This window comes from Leptonychotes weddellii, chromosome 12, assembly GCF_054177405.1.
Source record: "Leptonychotes weddellii isolate Sample4059 chromosome 12, ASM5417740v2, whole genome shotgun sequence".
Classification (NCBI taxonomy): Eukaryota; Metazoa; Chordata; class Mammalia; order Carnivora; family Phocidae; genus Leptonychotes; species Leptonychotes weddellii.
Genome location: NC_138380.1, coordinates 15,732,472 through 15,747,647, shown reverse-complemented (window position 1 = coordinate 15,747,647; position 15,176 = coordinate 15,732,472). Strand labels below are relative to the sequence as shown.

Genomic DNA, 15,176 nt, shown 5'->3' with positions numbered 1-15,176 from the left:
GCCTGGCTTTAAATCTTGGCTCCTCTCTACTATCTGAGAGACCTTGGCCATAAGTTATGTGACTTGCCTGCCTCAGTCATCTCTCCTATAAAATAGGAATCACGGTACTTTATTAAGAGGGTTTCTGTAAGAGTTAGAAGAGATATACATTTATGAAGTGATTAAAACTGTGCCCTACACATAAGCATTCAATAAGTCACTTATTATTACTACTAATCAAAAAATAGGGACGCCTGGGTGGCTCTGTCGGCTAAATGTTCGACTCTTGATTTCAGCTCAGGTCATGATCTCAGGGTTGTGAAATCGAGCCCTACATCGGGCTCCGTGCTGGGTGTAGAGCCTGCTTAAGATTCTCTCTCTCCCTGTGCCCTTCCCCGCCTAAAACATAAATAGTTAATAATGAATGAAAGATCATATCTAAGTGGATATGAAGAGATCCCAGAAACAGGAAATTGTGCCTATAAGAATATAGGAGTAGGGACTAACAGAAATGATGTCATCAAGAAAAAAAGTAGGAACAAGGTAGAGTGGAGATGGTATTCAAAAGCCTGAAATCTTGCTATGCTTTTAACTTAAAGGTACTTTCATCTTTTCATACGTAAGTAAAATACAAAAATAAAAACCATCGAATTTGTCAACACACTCAGATTAATGCTGAAGGCCATTAAGAAAGTGAGACTTCTCTTTATGTTCCTCAGCTTCTACTGGTAATATCATAAGGTCTCCCAAAATCCCGTTCTTAAATTTTCAGACATAACTCTTAGTGGTCCTGGAAGACGCAAGCACCCATACCATTTGATTTCCACATTTAAAAATCTGAATAAAAATAATGAAATAAAAATCTGAATCTTCCAGCTAATTGGTCCTATTTGGCATACTGGAACTGACTTGTGAGTAGGAGGCATATAAAACAGCTGACTTGGTAACTTGTGTGACTTTTGCGTGATCTGAAGTCTTTCTCCAGGATGAAATATGAAGCTAGAAGTACACATTTTAGGCGCTCAATAAATATTTGCCAAATGAACACCAAGCTACTCTCTAGAACAGAGAATTTAGCATGGTTAATTTTTCTTTTAAAAAAATCTTAACTTTTCAAGGCTCCAGAAAAAGTTGGAAAGGCATGCACTCCCTGACAGCTGCTCCAGCACACACACCACCAGAAATACCTACTCCACAAACCCAATGACACAACATTAATAAGCCAGTACAAAGAGATAAGCAAGGGAGAAAGACTAAAAATGGGATACAAAAAATACACATGGTTTACTTTTTGACTGAAACATGTATACTAAACTTAATTTTCTAGGAATACAGCGTCAAATGAAAATGTACAAGCATGAAATTTTTCTTTAAATATATTATTGTGTGTTATATATCAAACTAATGCAAAATATGGCACCTGTGGCATATGGCACTTTTAATGTGTAAAATATTTTTAATAGTGTTAATATGACGATAAATTGCCAAACTATTAATTATGATGGTTTATAGACTCTAGTGTAATCACTTAATTTTTTTCATGTGTGTAGTTATAGTCCCACTTTTATTTCTAATGTATCTTTTATGTTTTTTCTCTTTATTTTCCAATCAGACTTGCCAAGAGTTTGATTATTTTATTGTCTTTCAGAGAACCAGCTCTAACTTTTATTGAAATACTACTTTTTTTCTATTTCACCAAATTCTGCTTAATCCCTGCTTCTACTGTCACGTTTACTACTCTTTTTTTGGTTTCTTAACCTAGAAATAAGCTAATTTATTTTTTGTTCTTTGTTTTCCAATAAATGCATTCACAGCCTTAACTTTTCCTCCTCCTAGAAACAATGAAAAATACTATATAAAGTTTTGTTTTTTAACCAATATCTTAGAAACAGTAATGATCTGCAGTGGGGAAGTCCCAAGCCAACTTCTGTATAAAAGTCAAAATCCAGAGAGGTAAGTGTAAATCTTTGTAACAACAAATGGGGAGGGAGGGTCAGCATTCAAAGCCCAGGGCTAGCCCAAGGTGAAGAGTCTTTGGGGAACTCAAAAGAACTTAAGCTGAGACCCAGCCCGTCCCCCAAAAGACTCTTTCAGTCTCAGGATAAGAACAAACTACAGACAGGTCAGAACAAGAAAAATAGGGATAGAAGAAAAACATCCTGAAGAAGTTGCTGAAACCAACCTTACGGAAAATTTGCATCCTAGGGACCTTAGACCTTTATACTTGTCCCCACCAGCGCCCATTATGCTTGAGGCACCTCTAACGTCACTGTTTATAGGATCCAGCAGAAGACAAATGAAAGTTTCTCTAGAGGAGGGCAAAAATACGTTAGGCCCTGGACAACTCTACAAATAATTCAGGGACAACAACCAAGAAGCAGGCACAGATATAAAACCAAGCACATAAAGAAATAAAACAACATGAACAACCAGGAGAAACATTCCTCACAGACTTTAGCTACTGGAATTATCTGACACAGATTTAAAAACAGTAACGCTTATCTGTTTAAACAAATATATGATCTGCTGCCAAAAAACAAAACAAAACAAAAAAACCTCAAATATATGATAAACCTGAAAGTAGGTGCAGGGTACAAAATTGTATTTAAAATATATCAAGCATGAAAAGATAACAAACATTACTTCTAGAAAGGCAAAATGTTAAAACTCAATACACATATTTATATCTAGCAAAAGACCAGACCTAAAAAAAAAAATTCAAACACAAAAAGAAAGATCAGAAGAAATCATCCATTAATGCATTAAGAAAAAAAAACAAACAAACAGAAATGAGATTAGGAGACATGAAGAGCAGTGAAAATGAATCTGAAAAATATGTAATCAGAGTCCCAGAAGGAGAGGAAAGAGAATAAAGTCTGTATCTGAAGAGATGATAGCTGATTTTTTTCTCCCAGAACTAATGAAATTCACCAAGACAGATTTAAGCAGCCCTACAAATCCTAAGCAGGATAAATAAAAAGATATACCCAACTGAGTTCTTTTTGGAACTGGTTAATATTTCCACTGTAGCCTAACAAGTCAATTTTTATGCTCACTGCACTTGTATTTTAAAGTTTTGTACTAATTTGGGCTGCCTGGCTGACTCAGTTGGAAAAGAACACAATTTCTGATCTTGGGGTCATGAGTTTGAGCCCCACGTTGGGTGTAGAGATTATAAATAAACAAATTTAAAAAAATTTTTATATTAATTTGTACAAAGTTGTGTGCATGTACAAGCACACACATGCTTGCTAACTGTGTTATTCAAATTTTCCATTTCCTGGGATGCCTGGGTGGCTCAGTCGGTTAAGCATCTGCCTTCAGGTCAGGTCATGATCCCAGGGTCCTGGGATCGAGTCCCACATCGGGCTCCTTGCTCAGCAGGGAGCCTGCTTCTCCCTCTGCCTGCCGCCCTCCCTACTTGTGCTCTCTCTCTGACAAATAAATAAAATCTTCAAAAAAAATTTTTTTTCCATTTCCTTTTTTTGGGTCTATTTCATCTATCAAACTCTAAAATATAGAAGTTGGACTTCTCTCCATTATGGATATGGATATAGTTTCTCCTGGTATTTATATCAGCTCAATACACTTCAAAGAGCTACTGTTAAGTAAATAAAATTCCATGATTCTATGGACATATAGCAATTAAAAAATTCCTCTTTTCTCTTTTAAAATGTGTTTGATCTTAAATTTGATTATGACTAATACCAGTACTATTATACCTTCTTTCCTATGATTTCCCTAGTTTCACTGATAATTTTCTGTATATGTTCCTAAGTCAAACAGTTCTACAAGGTTTACTGGGGAAAAGAATAATCTCTCATTTTCTTCTTTCCCTGACCCAGTTGCCTCTCCCTAGAAATAATCCTGTTAGACTCTTTTAGATCATTATTTTGTCATTTACTATCACATCATTAAATAAGATGCTTGTATGGCTACTTCTTGCTTTTTCAGTTCTACATATTATCACATCATACAACAAATTGACAATAAAGCTTTCTTTCACCCAGCCTAACTATATATCCCACGTCTACCTTCTAACCTTCCACCCTAATTTTGGTTAGGTCAACATTCACAATTACATTATTATAAAGTTCAAATGTTACTTATACATTTCTACCTTCAGCCATGACAGAGGAGATAGTAACAGACCAGGCCTACTAGCATAAACAACTAGAAAATAAGACAAAATATATGAAGCAACTGTTTTCAGACATCAAACAATATAGGTAATGAACAGCAAATCCGTGACTACCGAGAGAAAAGAAATGAGACAGATGAAAACCATGAGTGAAAACATCCTAGCTTTCTGCTCTTCCAACACTTACTGGACACTGGCTGGGTCCAACAATCACACTGAGCAGAGGGGAAAGTGATCAAAACCTGAAGAGGCTGAGGCAACTTAAATTTATGGGGCAAAATATCACAAAGCAGGAACTAGTCCAAAAAGAATTCCAGAAATCTACATAGAGGAATCCTGTGATAGCTAGTTCCCATAGGCTGCTCTCCAATAAAGACATTCTGATAGAGTCCAGGTCAATAATGAATTTGGGGAGGAAATAAAAAAGAAGTGATACCAATCACATGCAAACTTTTTCAGAATATAGAGGACAAGGAAACATTTCCTAACCCATTTTATGAAGCGAGTATTACTTTGATACCAAATCTAAAAACAATATAAATAAAGCCACAGATAAATACCTCTAATGACACAGACATAAAAACCTTTCTGAAAATATTAGCAAATTGAAAAGAAAAAGGGTAATTTATTATCATCAAATGAGGTTTATCCTTGGAAGGGAAGGTTGATTCAAAAATCAATCAACCTAAATCACCATTTCAACAGAATGAAGGAGAAAACACATGATGATTTCAAAAGAAACAGAAAAGGCATTTGACAAAATGCAACCCCCACTCGTGATAAAAACTCTCAATAAGCAAAGAAAACGTCCTCAACCTGATAAAAAACCATCTACAAAAAACTCACAGCCAGGAACATACTTACTGTGAAATACTCAATGCTTCCCACTGAAACTGGGAACAAAGATAATTGTTCTTAGCACTTTATTCCAATGTTCTACTGGAGGGCTTACCCAGTGCAATAAGGCAAGAAAAATAATTTAAAAACATAAAGGATGGAAAAGAAGAAGTAAAACTGCCTTTATTCACAGAAGACATGATCATCTATGTAGAAAAGCCTAAGGAATCTATTTAACAAAATCAATTATTCTATGTATGAACTGGAAAATGGAATTTTTAAAATACCACATGCTGAAGCTCATAAAACATAAAATAGTTACAGATAAATATAACAAATCATGCTATACTACTCCATATGCTGAAAACTACAGAACATGGTTTTATAAATGTTTAAAACCTAGGAAACTGGAAAGATAAACCTTATTTAAGAACTAGATGAGCCAACATTTTCAAGATGTCATTTTTCCTCAAATTGACCTGTTTATTCAAGTTCAATCAAAAGCCCAGTAGGTTTTTTGTACAAAATTACAAACTAATTAAAAAACTTATGTGGAAATGCTAAGGTCTTAGATGCCCAAAATAAATTCTATAAAGGATAACAAAATTGAAAGGTCTATCATACCCGATTTGAAGACTTAGAGTAGTCAAGACAGTATGGTATTGGCATAAGGATAGAAACAATCGTCTGCAGATAACAGAAATGAACTTACACATTTATGAGCAACTGATTTTTAAGAAAGAGTTGAAAACCATTCAACAGTGAAGAAATAGTCTTTTCTACAAATGATGCTGTAACAATATATCTGTATGGGGGGAAAAAAAATCTCAACCCCTACAACATATCTGAGCCATTGCAGCATAATATGATTACTTTTCTTGTACAGCTTTTTGTTTCCCCTAGAGTTAACTGTCTGATTAGATTAAACCATCAAATCTCCTCCAAATGTTGAAATGGCCTCACAACACAATTCTCTTTTATTTTATTTTATTTTTATTTTTATTTATTTGAGACAGAGAGAATGAGAGAGAGAGAGCACATGAGAGGGGGGAGGGTCAGAGGGAGAAGCAGGCTCCCTGCCGAGCAGGGAGCCCGATGCGGGACTCGATGCAGGGACTCCAGGATCATGACCTGAGCCGAAGGCAGTCGCTTAACCAACTGAGCCACCCAGGCGCCCCCACAATTCTCTTTTAAAACACCAAGTATTCTCTCAATTTTATCTTTTTGTAGAAACCCTTCTCTTGCAACTTTCTGATCTGCCACATTCTGTACTGGTTGTCCTCTTTCCCATCATCTTAGGAATCCCATTGTATCACTCCCGTACTTGGTCACCTCTTTCCTTTATCCCATGTATTCTCTTTTCTTCATTCCTTCATGTGAGGGGCATATTCTGCAGTAGATTCCTGAGAGAGAATGCACGGAACATAAAAAAAAAATTCGAGATCTTTCACGTCTGAAAAGGTCTTTTCATGTACCTTCACACTTAACAGGAAGATATGGAGTTCCAGGATGAAAATAAATTTCCTTCCGAAATATCTTCAAGCTTCAAGTCTTGCTTTTGAGAATTCTGAAATGATTCCGATGCCTGATCTTCATTTGTAGCCTACTTTTTTCCTCTTTGGAAGCTTGTAGAACTTCTTTGTTTTCCGTTTTCTGTTTAAAAATAGTTTGTGCCTGGCACTCAATAGGCCTTTTTAATCTGGAAATATATCCTTTGGTCTTGGGAATAGTCTTCAATCATATTTCTGAAATAACTTTCCTTCTATATTACTGTGGTCTATTTCTAGAACACTAACTTATTTAGTATTTGACCTTCTGGATTGATCCTCAAATAAAGTTATCTCTTCTCTCAAATAAGAATATTTATCAAATAAGAATATCTCCTTTGTCTTTTTGCACTACTTTTTAAGAAATTTTCTCAAATTCATCTCCCAACTCTTTCCTTGTTATTTCTGCTATATTTTAATTATTATTAACAGTGTTTATCCTTCACTGAATTTTTTTTAGACTACCCTGTTCTTGTTTCATGAATGCAATATCCTCTGTTACTTCTGAGATGAAAATAACAGTAACTTTGTCAGAGTTTTCATCTCTTTGGCCTGTCTGGCTTCCACATGAGTCAACATTGTATGATGCTACATCAGTACACTACCTGTGTTCCCACATCTGCTGTCTCCACCAGGTATTTTTCTCAGAAATGCTGCACTAAAAGAACATACAAAGACAGTCTAAGGAATGACCAGGTAGCCTATGCCTTAGTTTAGGGAAACACGGAAGGTCTTTTTGATCCTTTTAGGCATGGCAACTAGGACCAAAGAGAAACATTAAACTCTCTTGGTTTGTAAAACCTGCCCACTCTCTGCTTCTCAAAACACTAAAGCAAAGAGGCCCTTTACGTAAACAAGCAGGTGTCATTTGTGCACCCCAACCAGGGCTGGCTTCAACCAACTCCCCACCTGCATCTCCAAGTTTACTTAAATCATCTTGATTTGCCATTTCAGAGTGGCCTCTACAGGCCATCTTCCAGCAGGGCTGGGCTATGTGTAGATGGCAGCTTCATGGCCTTCTCCAGGCATCGGGCAACACTTGAGGTCCTCCTGTGTTAACACAACCACTGAGGCTGGTCTCCAGAGATGTAAAGATTTGCTGGTCCCTGACTAAGACAGGCAGCTTCATAACTACATGTGCTAAGTGTGCTCAGCACATTCTCTGGCAAGGCTAAGCCAAGACTCTGTGTGGTCAGCACCATCTACTGTCTATGACCCACAACAGCCATGAGACAAGCAGGAGCAAGGTCGAGTAGTCACAGACCAAGCAGAAGTTCTAGCAGTTGTAGTTATATTAAGTCAACAAGAAAACAAAAAAAATCCTCCCAGTCTGACTTAACAGTAAAGACCGCAGCTAAAGATTGTAACTTAGAAACCCTAAAGGAGGTTGTCTCATAATTATTTAATATAGATTTTTTTCTTTCTATAAATGTTGGAGAGCTTTGGTGCCCATCCTTAGACAATCATCTTTTCTATTGACCCGCTCTTGTGATCTCATCCAGTATTACTTTATAAATAACATTGTATATGTTATATAACTCTCAAATTTATATTTCCATACCAGAACCAAATTTGAATATTCACCTAACCAATTTCTCCATTTAGATTTCTAATAGGAATCTCAAACTTAACATGTCTAAAATTGAGTTCCTGATCTTCTCAAAAACCTGTCCCTACTGAGGTCTTCCCCATCTCAGTCAATGGCCACTCTACTTCCCTTACACACTCACCAACTCTTCTACTTGTCCTGTATAGTGGATATTAAACCTTATGAATCTTTTTATGTCTGGAAAATATTTTATTATGCTTTTACATGTGAATGAAATTGAGAATTCCTCAAGTCATTTACCCTCAAAAATTTGGAAAAACAAATTTCTCAATTATTTTCTTTTCCATCGTTATAGAACAAAAACACCAGTATCAGTTTTATTCTTGTTCCTTTGTAGTCTATGCATTTTTCTCCCATAAGCTTTGAGAACTTTGTCTTTATTCTAGATACTCTAAAATTTTACAATTCTATTAATAGATGTTGATATTTTTCAGTTATCTTGTCTCCTACTCACACAGCCCAAGGACAACTGCTTTTCACATGAAATTTCCTTCTAGTGGTTCTTTATTCCTTCCCACCCATTCTTATTTCACTGCTTCTGTAAATTCTCTTAGCAGATTAGAATCAGATCTTTTATGCTGCTTAACTTCTCTTTCATGCTTTTTTAAAATATTTTTGTACTATATGCGGAAAAAAAAAAATACTCAGCAAAATCTTCCAACTTATTAATTTGTTCTTAAACTTTGTTCATTCGTTCTTCAGCCCACCCGTAAGATTAGTCATTTGCAAGATCTCTAATCTGCTCTTTAAAAAATGTTCATTCTATATAGATATGCCATTCTCTTTTATTTGTTTGAGAAGCACCAATGACCTTTTAAATGTTTCTGTTTGCTTACTTATGTTAGGTTCTTTTATTTACTGATTTTTGGTACTGATGTTGGTATTCCTGAAATGTCTGTTAATTCTTGGTTCTTACACATTTTTACATGTAAGAACTCTGTCAACCAGCCTATAAATGCTATTTCTGTTTACTGCAGGATGCTCTTTTGTGACTGCAAGGAGGACAAACTGGTGGACAGAGTATATCAATAATTCATCTTCTGAGCACAGGAGGTCTTAGTTCCTCCAGGGTATCTCCATCCACCTTAAGGCTCTGACCCAAATTTATAATCAGTGTTGCAGCTAGAGAGCATCTGTCTCTGCTACATGGTATAAAAGTTAGGCTGGACCCATGTCTTGCTCCAGTGCAACACTCAGGCAACCACACAGATACTTTCCTTAGGATCTTTTTTAAAAGCACCACTACTCTTACCTTTTCTCAGCAGCCTTATCCTGAGTATGTTTGAACTAATGCTTCTTTGTTTAAATTGATCCCAATGGCCTACTGTTTTTCCGATTCTTCACACTTGCTTATCCTCCCAGAAAGGCACACTTTTATTGATAACCAGCTCTGCTAAAATTATTTTGCTTTATCCTTAAAATTTTTCTACTTTTTTCTCTACTTTCTAAGAATTTAAAGTGATTCTAGGTAATCCCCTAAAAGTGAAGTGAATTTTTCTGCCATTTCCCCAAATAATTGATTTTTCTCTAATGACTATTTAACAAGTGGTCTTTTTATTAAGATTTCTTTTCATAGCACACCCAAAGAAAAAAAGAGATAAAGTTGAGAAGTCAAATGACATCACAAGCTTTATAGTCTTGGGCTATACTAAAAATTACCACTTTCAACAGAACAGTTCAATACAATTGTCTTCTTGTGGAATGACCAGGAACCACTTTTTAAAATATGACTGAATGCTTAAAATCCACTAACACAAATTTATTACAAATTTTGACCAAAGCTAGTATTAAGGTTTTCCTTTGCTTTTCATTCATATCCCTAAAATACATTAACTATACAAAAAGATATATTATATATATATTATAAATATCTATTACATATTATAGATATGTAATTATAGATTACATATAATTATAGATATATAGATATAGATATTATAGATATGTAGATGCTTATTTAAACGAGACCCAGGAATATTAAAAATCATAGAACTATTTAGAGCTAGAAAAGACTCAAAAGATTTATATTTGAATCCCAAACATACTATCCACTAGCTGATGCCTGTGGACAAGTTACTTGAAAGGCCTAGTTTCAATGTACATTGGGGATAGCATTACAGCCTGGAGTTATTGTAAAGACTCAACAAATGAGTAACCATTACCTTCTGAAGCAGGATTTCCGTCATTTTAACCCATAACCTCTTTTAGTAAATGTCAAAACTTTTCCCCTATTTTGTACTAGAAAATTAAAGTGAATTTCCTCCCAGCTGAATGTGTTTTTCCAATTTCATACCATCCTATCTAAATCCACAGCCTCTCTACTCCTATTTCTCTTAAATACCCAGCACCACTGATCTTATGAATTTCTCCAGATTAGAAAGCTAAAGGTTAACCAGAGAGGTTATATGACTTTACCAAGATCATATAGTGTTTTTCTACTTCCATTATTACCTTAAAAATATAATGTTACACATAAAATCACCTGAGGTTTGTAGATTCTTTTAAATCTACTTACTCATATGCATGGGGCAAAAAAACTGTACACAAAGTTACTTTGGAGTATTTACCTTTCTACATGCAGGACAAAGCCCATTTTCATCAGTGCGAATTCGATGCCAACAAAATCGGCAAATCTGATAGCCACAGGTGCAAGGAAAAAAGTTGATATCATCTATCTCCAAGGGCTCCATGCAAAGAGGACATTCCACAGGGTCTTCCTTCGCATCAGGACTGCGAGACATCTTCACGTTTATTAAACAGCAGCAAAAGTTTATAATAACTTAAGGGAGAAGGAAGTTCAGCACTGAGAACTAAACTGTAGAACTTCAAAGACCTGCATGAGAAGAAACAAAGTATACTGTTTACTACTGGGGAAAAAATGGCATTTCAACCATCTGGAACCATATTAACAAAAAATTTGTTAAAACATTAATCAAACAAATTTTGCTATCATCTCAGATGAGATTTCAGAATAGAATTCTGAAGTTGTTTTGAATGTCAAAATAAAAAGTCTAGCATTACTGATCTTTTGGATTCAAGAGAAAGACGAAAGAACTTCCGCCTTTCTACATAAAACATTTAATACTAACCTAGTACCTAATCATAGCACATTTTAGGGAAATAAATAACATACAGCCTTAAAACACACTCTACACTGTCTCATCTTTGACCTAAAAGCTAGTAATGCTGCCATATAACTAAAGGAGTATTACAGAATTCTAAAATGTGTCAGAAAATAAATGTGTTTACAAAATAAACCTAATGAAATAGAAAAGGCTTCAGTCATCTATAATTACATGTTAATATCAAACCTTTACCACAGAAAAAGACTAGAACTGAAAAAATATGCCATAGAACCCAATGGTTCACAATCAAATACGTATTATTATGCCAGTGAAAACTTCTGGTAAAATAAGCACATATAAAACAAAAAAAGTATTTCTACGGTAATGGTACAAAATCCTACAAAAAAAGGAAGGGGGAAGTAACCAAAAAGATTCCATACTCCAAAGTGTTTTGAAAAATTAAATAATTTATTTTAGATTATGGGGAGTTGAAAATCTTTATGTAACAATTTAGTAAAGTCAATGGTAAATTATAACATTATGTTGAAATCACTATTTTAGCCTCCAAAATATAAGTCAATGCAATCTCTATCAAAATAACAGGTTTTTTTTTTTAACATAATTCAAAAAACTGATACTAAAGTTTATAAGAAAGAGTAAATGCATACAAACTGCTTTAAAACTTCTAGGGGGGGAAATGTGGGAATTTGTGCTATCAGATACTGAACTGTTACAAAGCTAGAGTAATTTTAAATTTGACAGGTACAAAACTAGACAAAAGATTAAAGAACCTAAATACTCTAGAAACAGAACCATGAATTTATGAGATTTTAATATTTAGTAACAGTGACATTCACAAGTCAATATGGTAAGGATAGAACAGTTTATAAGCAATAATAAAATTCTGGTCTATCTACTTTAAAGACAGATCTACATAGAAAGATATGGTCAGGGGCGCCTGGGTGGCTCAGTCGTTAAGCGTCTGCCTTCGGCTCAGGTCATGATCCCAGGGTCCTGGGATCGAGCCCCGCATCGGGCTCCCTGCTCAGCGGGAAGTCTGCTTCTCCCTCTCCCTCTCCCCCTGCTTGTGTTCCCTCTCTCGCTGTGTCTCTCTCTGTCAAATAAATAAATAAAAATCTTTAAAAAAAAAAGAAAGATATGGTCAACTTAGTAATGTGGAAAGAAGAAAACACAAAATTAAAGGCAAGCAACAGAGTAAAGGATATATTCACTATATATAATGAAGAGTTAGGGTCCAGAGTATATAAACAAATCTCACAAAGCAATTTTAAAAAGGCAATTAAGTCAAACAAAATGAGAACAGAAGACGACGAGTAATTCACAGAATTACAAATAATTACAACATATGAAAAGATGATCAACCTCTCTGGTTAGTAAATAGTTGAGAGAGCATATTTTCCCCATTAGCTTATCAAAGAAGTTAGTCTCCCCAGAAAGTAAAGATTATCACTGATCTAAGTTCTTCTTTCAGAGAAAATAAGAGCACAAAAAGTACCTTGCCTTAAGTTGCCTGGCTCTTAAGTGGTGCAGCCTGGATTCATTCCAGCAAGTCTCAGCCCCTGAATCTGTGCTGTTAACCATGCCTTTATACCACTTTAGAATCTATCCCACATAAATACACCGGTGGACCAAGTACTTTGCTCTGTTTGGCAGCACTGTTCCTAGAGCAGAAAACTGCAAAGTAACTGTCCATCAGTTGGGAAATCATTAACTAAATAATGTTATAGCCATAAACTGGACGTCTTGAATCAGAAGATGTCTATTATAAAGTTGTTGGGTTTTTGTTTTTGGTTTGTCTTTTTAAAGCAAGCTGGAGGGGCGCCTGGGTGGCTAAGTCAGTTAAGCATCTGATTCTTGATTTTGGCTCAGGTTGTCATCTCCAGGTCGTGGGATTGAGCCCTGCAATGGGCTCCCTAATTAGTGCGGAGTCCGCTTGGCCCTCTCCCTCTGCTCCTCCCCCGCACCCCCCACCACTGCGCTCTTCTTTCAAATAAATAAATAAAATCTTAAAAATATATTAAAAAATAAATCAAGCTGGAGATGCCTGGGTGGCTCAGTTGGTTAAGCATCTGCCTTCAGCTCAGGTCATGACCCCAGGGTCCTGGGATCGAGTCCCGAATTGGGCTCCCTGCTCAGTGGGGGCCTGCTTCTCCCTCTGCCTGCCACTCCCCCTGCTTGTGCTCTCACTCTCTCTCTGACAAATAAATAAATCTTTAAAAATAAATAAATAAATCAAGCTGGAGACTAACATAGACAATTATTTCCACATAAATATATATACCCTGTATGTATATATATTTGATTTGTTTTCTCTAAGAAAATAAAGCACATAAAAGGTTATACACCAAAATGTTACCTTATCAAAAAAGACAAAATGGAGGTAAGTAGGAGATTTTATTTTTCAAATTAATTTTATTTTCAAAATTTTATTTTATAAAAATCTGTATTATCTGATTTGTTACAAAATATTCTTTTTGTATTTCAAATGGCAAACCTTATGAATTATTTTCATCTTTTGAAAAATTAAGTTAAATCTTTTATTTTTTTTAAGATTTTATTTATTTATTATGTCAGAGAGCGAGCACAAGCAGGGACAGTGGCAGGCAGAGGGAAAAGCAGGCTCCCCGCTGAGCCAGGAGCCTGATGTGGAACTCGATCCCAGAACCCTGGGATCATGACCCGAGCCAAAGGTAGACGCTTAACCAACTGAGCCACCCAGGTGTCCCATAAATCTGACTTTTAATAATTAGAAGAAAAATAAAATATCTTCCTATGATGCTACAACTACTTCAAAATAAATTTTTTTAAAGACATGGTGTATGTATTTATAACCAATTCCAGAATCCCGGTTTGCAGACCCAATTTTGCTACTATCAGTTTCTTCATATATAAAATCAGTTTCTTCACATATTAAAATTAGAGCTGATTTCTAATAGCTCCTCCAACTTGAATATCCCAAACTATACCTGCAGGAAAAACAGACTCAAACATAGTCTCCACCAACATGAAACTAATTGAGAGGTGCTATCTACACTTCTAACGTACTTTTGATTGCATGACATTACTTCCACAACCAATAGCTTACTTGAGTTTTAGTGAGGTAATTTATGGGATGCTGGGAGGTAAACAGTTGGGATTTATGAATTGAAAAGCTTTCCAAAAAGTAAATTACCATAAATAAAAGATGACATATTGAATTTTTGCTTTTTGATTGCTTGTTTTTTTAAAAAAAACATTTTTAAGATTTTATTTATTAGAGAGAGAGAGAGAGCGCACAAGCAGAGGGAGGGGCAGAGGGAGAGGAAGAAGCAGACTCCCCGCTGAGCAGAGAGCAGGACATGATGCTCCATCCCAGGACCCTGGGATCGTGACCTGAGCCAAAGACAGACGCTTAACCGACTGAGCCACCCAGGCGCCCCTAAAAAAAAAAATTTTTTTTTTAAAGATTTTATTTATTTATTTGACACAGAGAGAGAGAGAGAGCACAAGCAGGGGGAGTGGCAGGCAGAGGAAGAGGGAGAAGCAAGCTCCCCGCTGAGCAAGGAGCCCGATGCGGGCTCGATCTCAAGACCCTGGGATCATGACCCAAGCTGAATGCAGACACTTAACCGACTGAGCCACCCAGGCGCCCTTAAAAATTTTTTTAAAGGGTCTGCAAGAGTATGTATTTTCCAGTTTACAGGGAGGAAAGGAAACAAAACAGCAAGAAGTCCCTTAAGATGGTTAAAACAAGTGAGAGGGCATTTTGTACACTTCTAATACCATGGAGAGACACCATGCAAGCCTGTTGTCAAAGTAATCACAGAACTGGTAAAATGTAGGAGAGAAGTCTAATGTGGTAGAATGAACACTGGAATACAAAGTAAAAGAGCTGATTTCTGCCTCATCCCTCCACTAAATAGCTATATGATCTTGGTTAAGACACTCAAAAGCTCTAGGACTCAATTTATTCATCTGAAAAATGCTAAGGCATGCAA

The 15,176-nt window shown here is 35.9% G+C and overlaps 1 protein-coding gene across 7 annotated transcripts in view; it reads right to left on the bottom strand.

Moving 5' to 3' along the window:
• The window catches only part of CNOT4 (CCR4-NOT transcription complex subunit 4), a 145,752-nt gene that overhangs the window by 71,380 nt on the left and 59,196 nt on the right, over positions 1–15,176 (bottom strand). For all 7 annotated transcript variants that reach the window (XM_081800040.1, XM_081800043.1, XM_081800042.1 and 4 more), the window contains one exon: positions 10,681–10,946. In XM_081800040.1, the coding sequence (XP_081656166.1) occupies positions 10,681–10,854 (174 nt within the window). In that variant the 5' untranslated portion in view covers positions 10,855–10,946. The remainder of the gene's footprint in view (positions 1–10,680; positions 10,947–15,176) is intronic.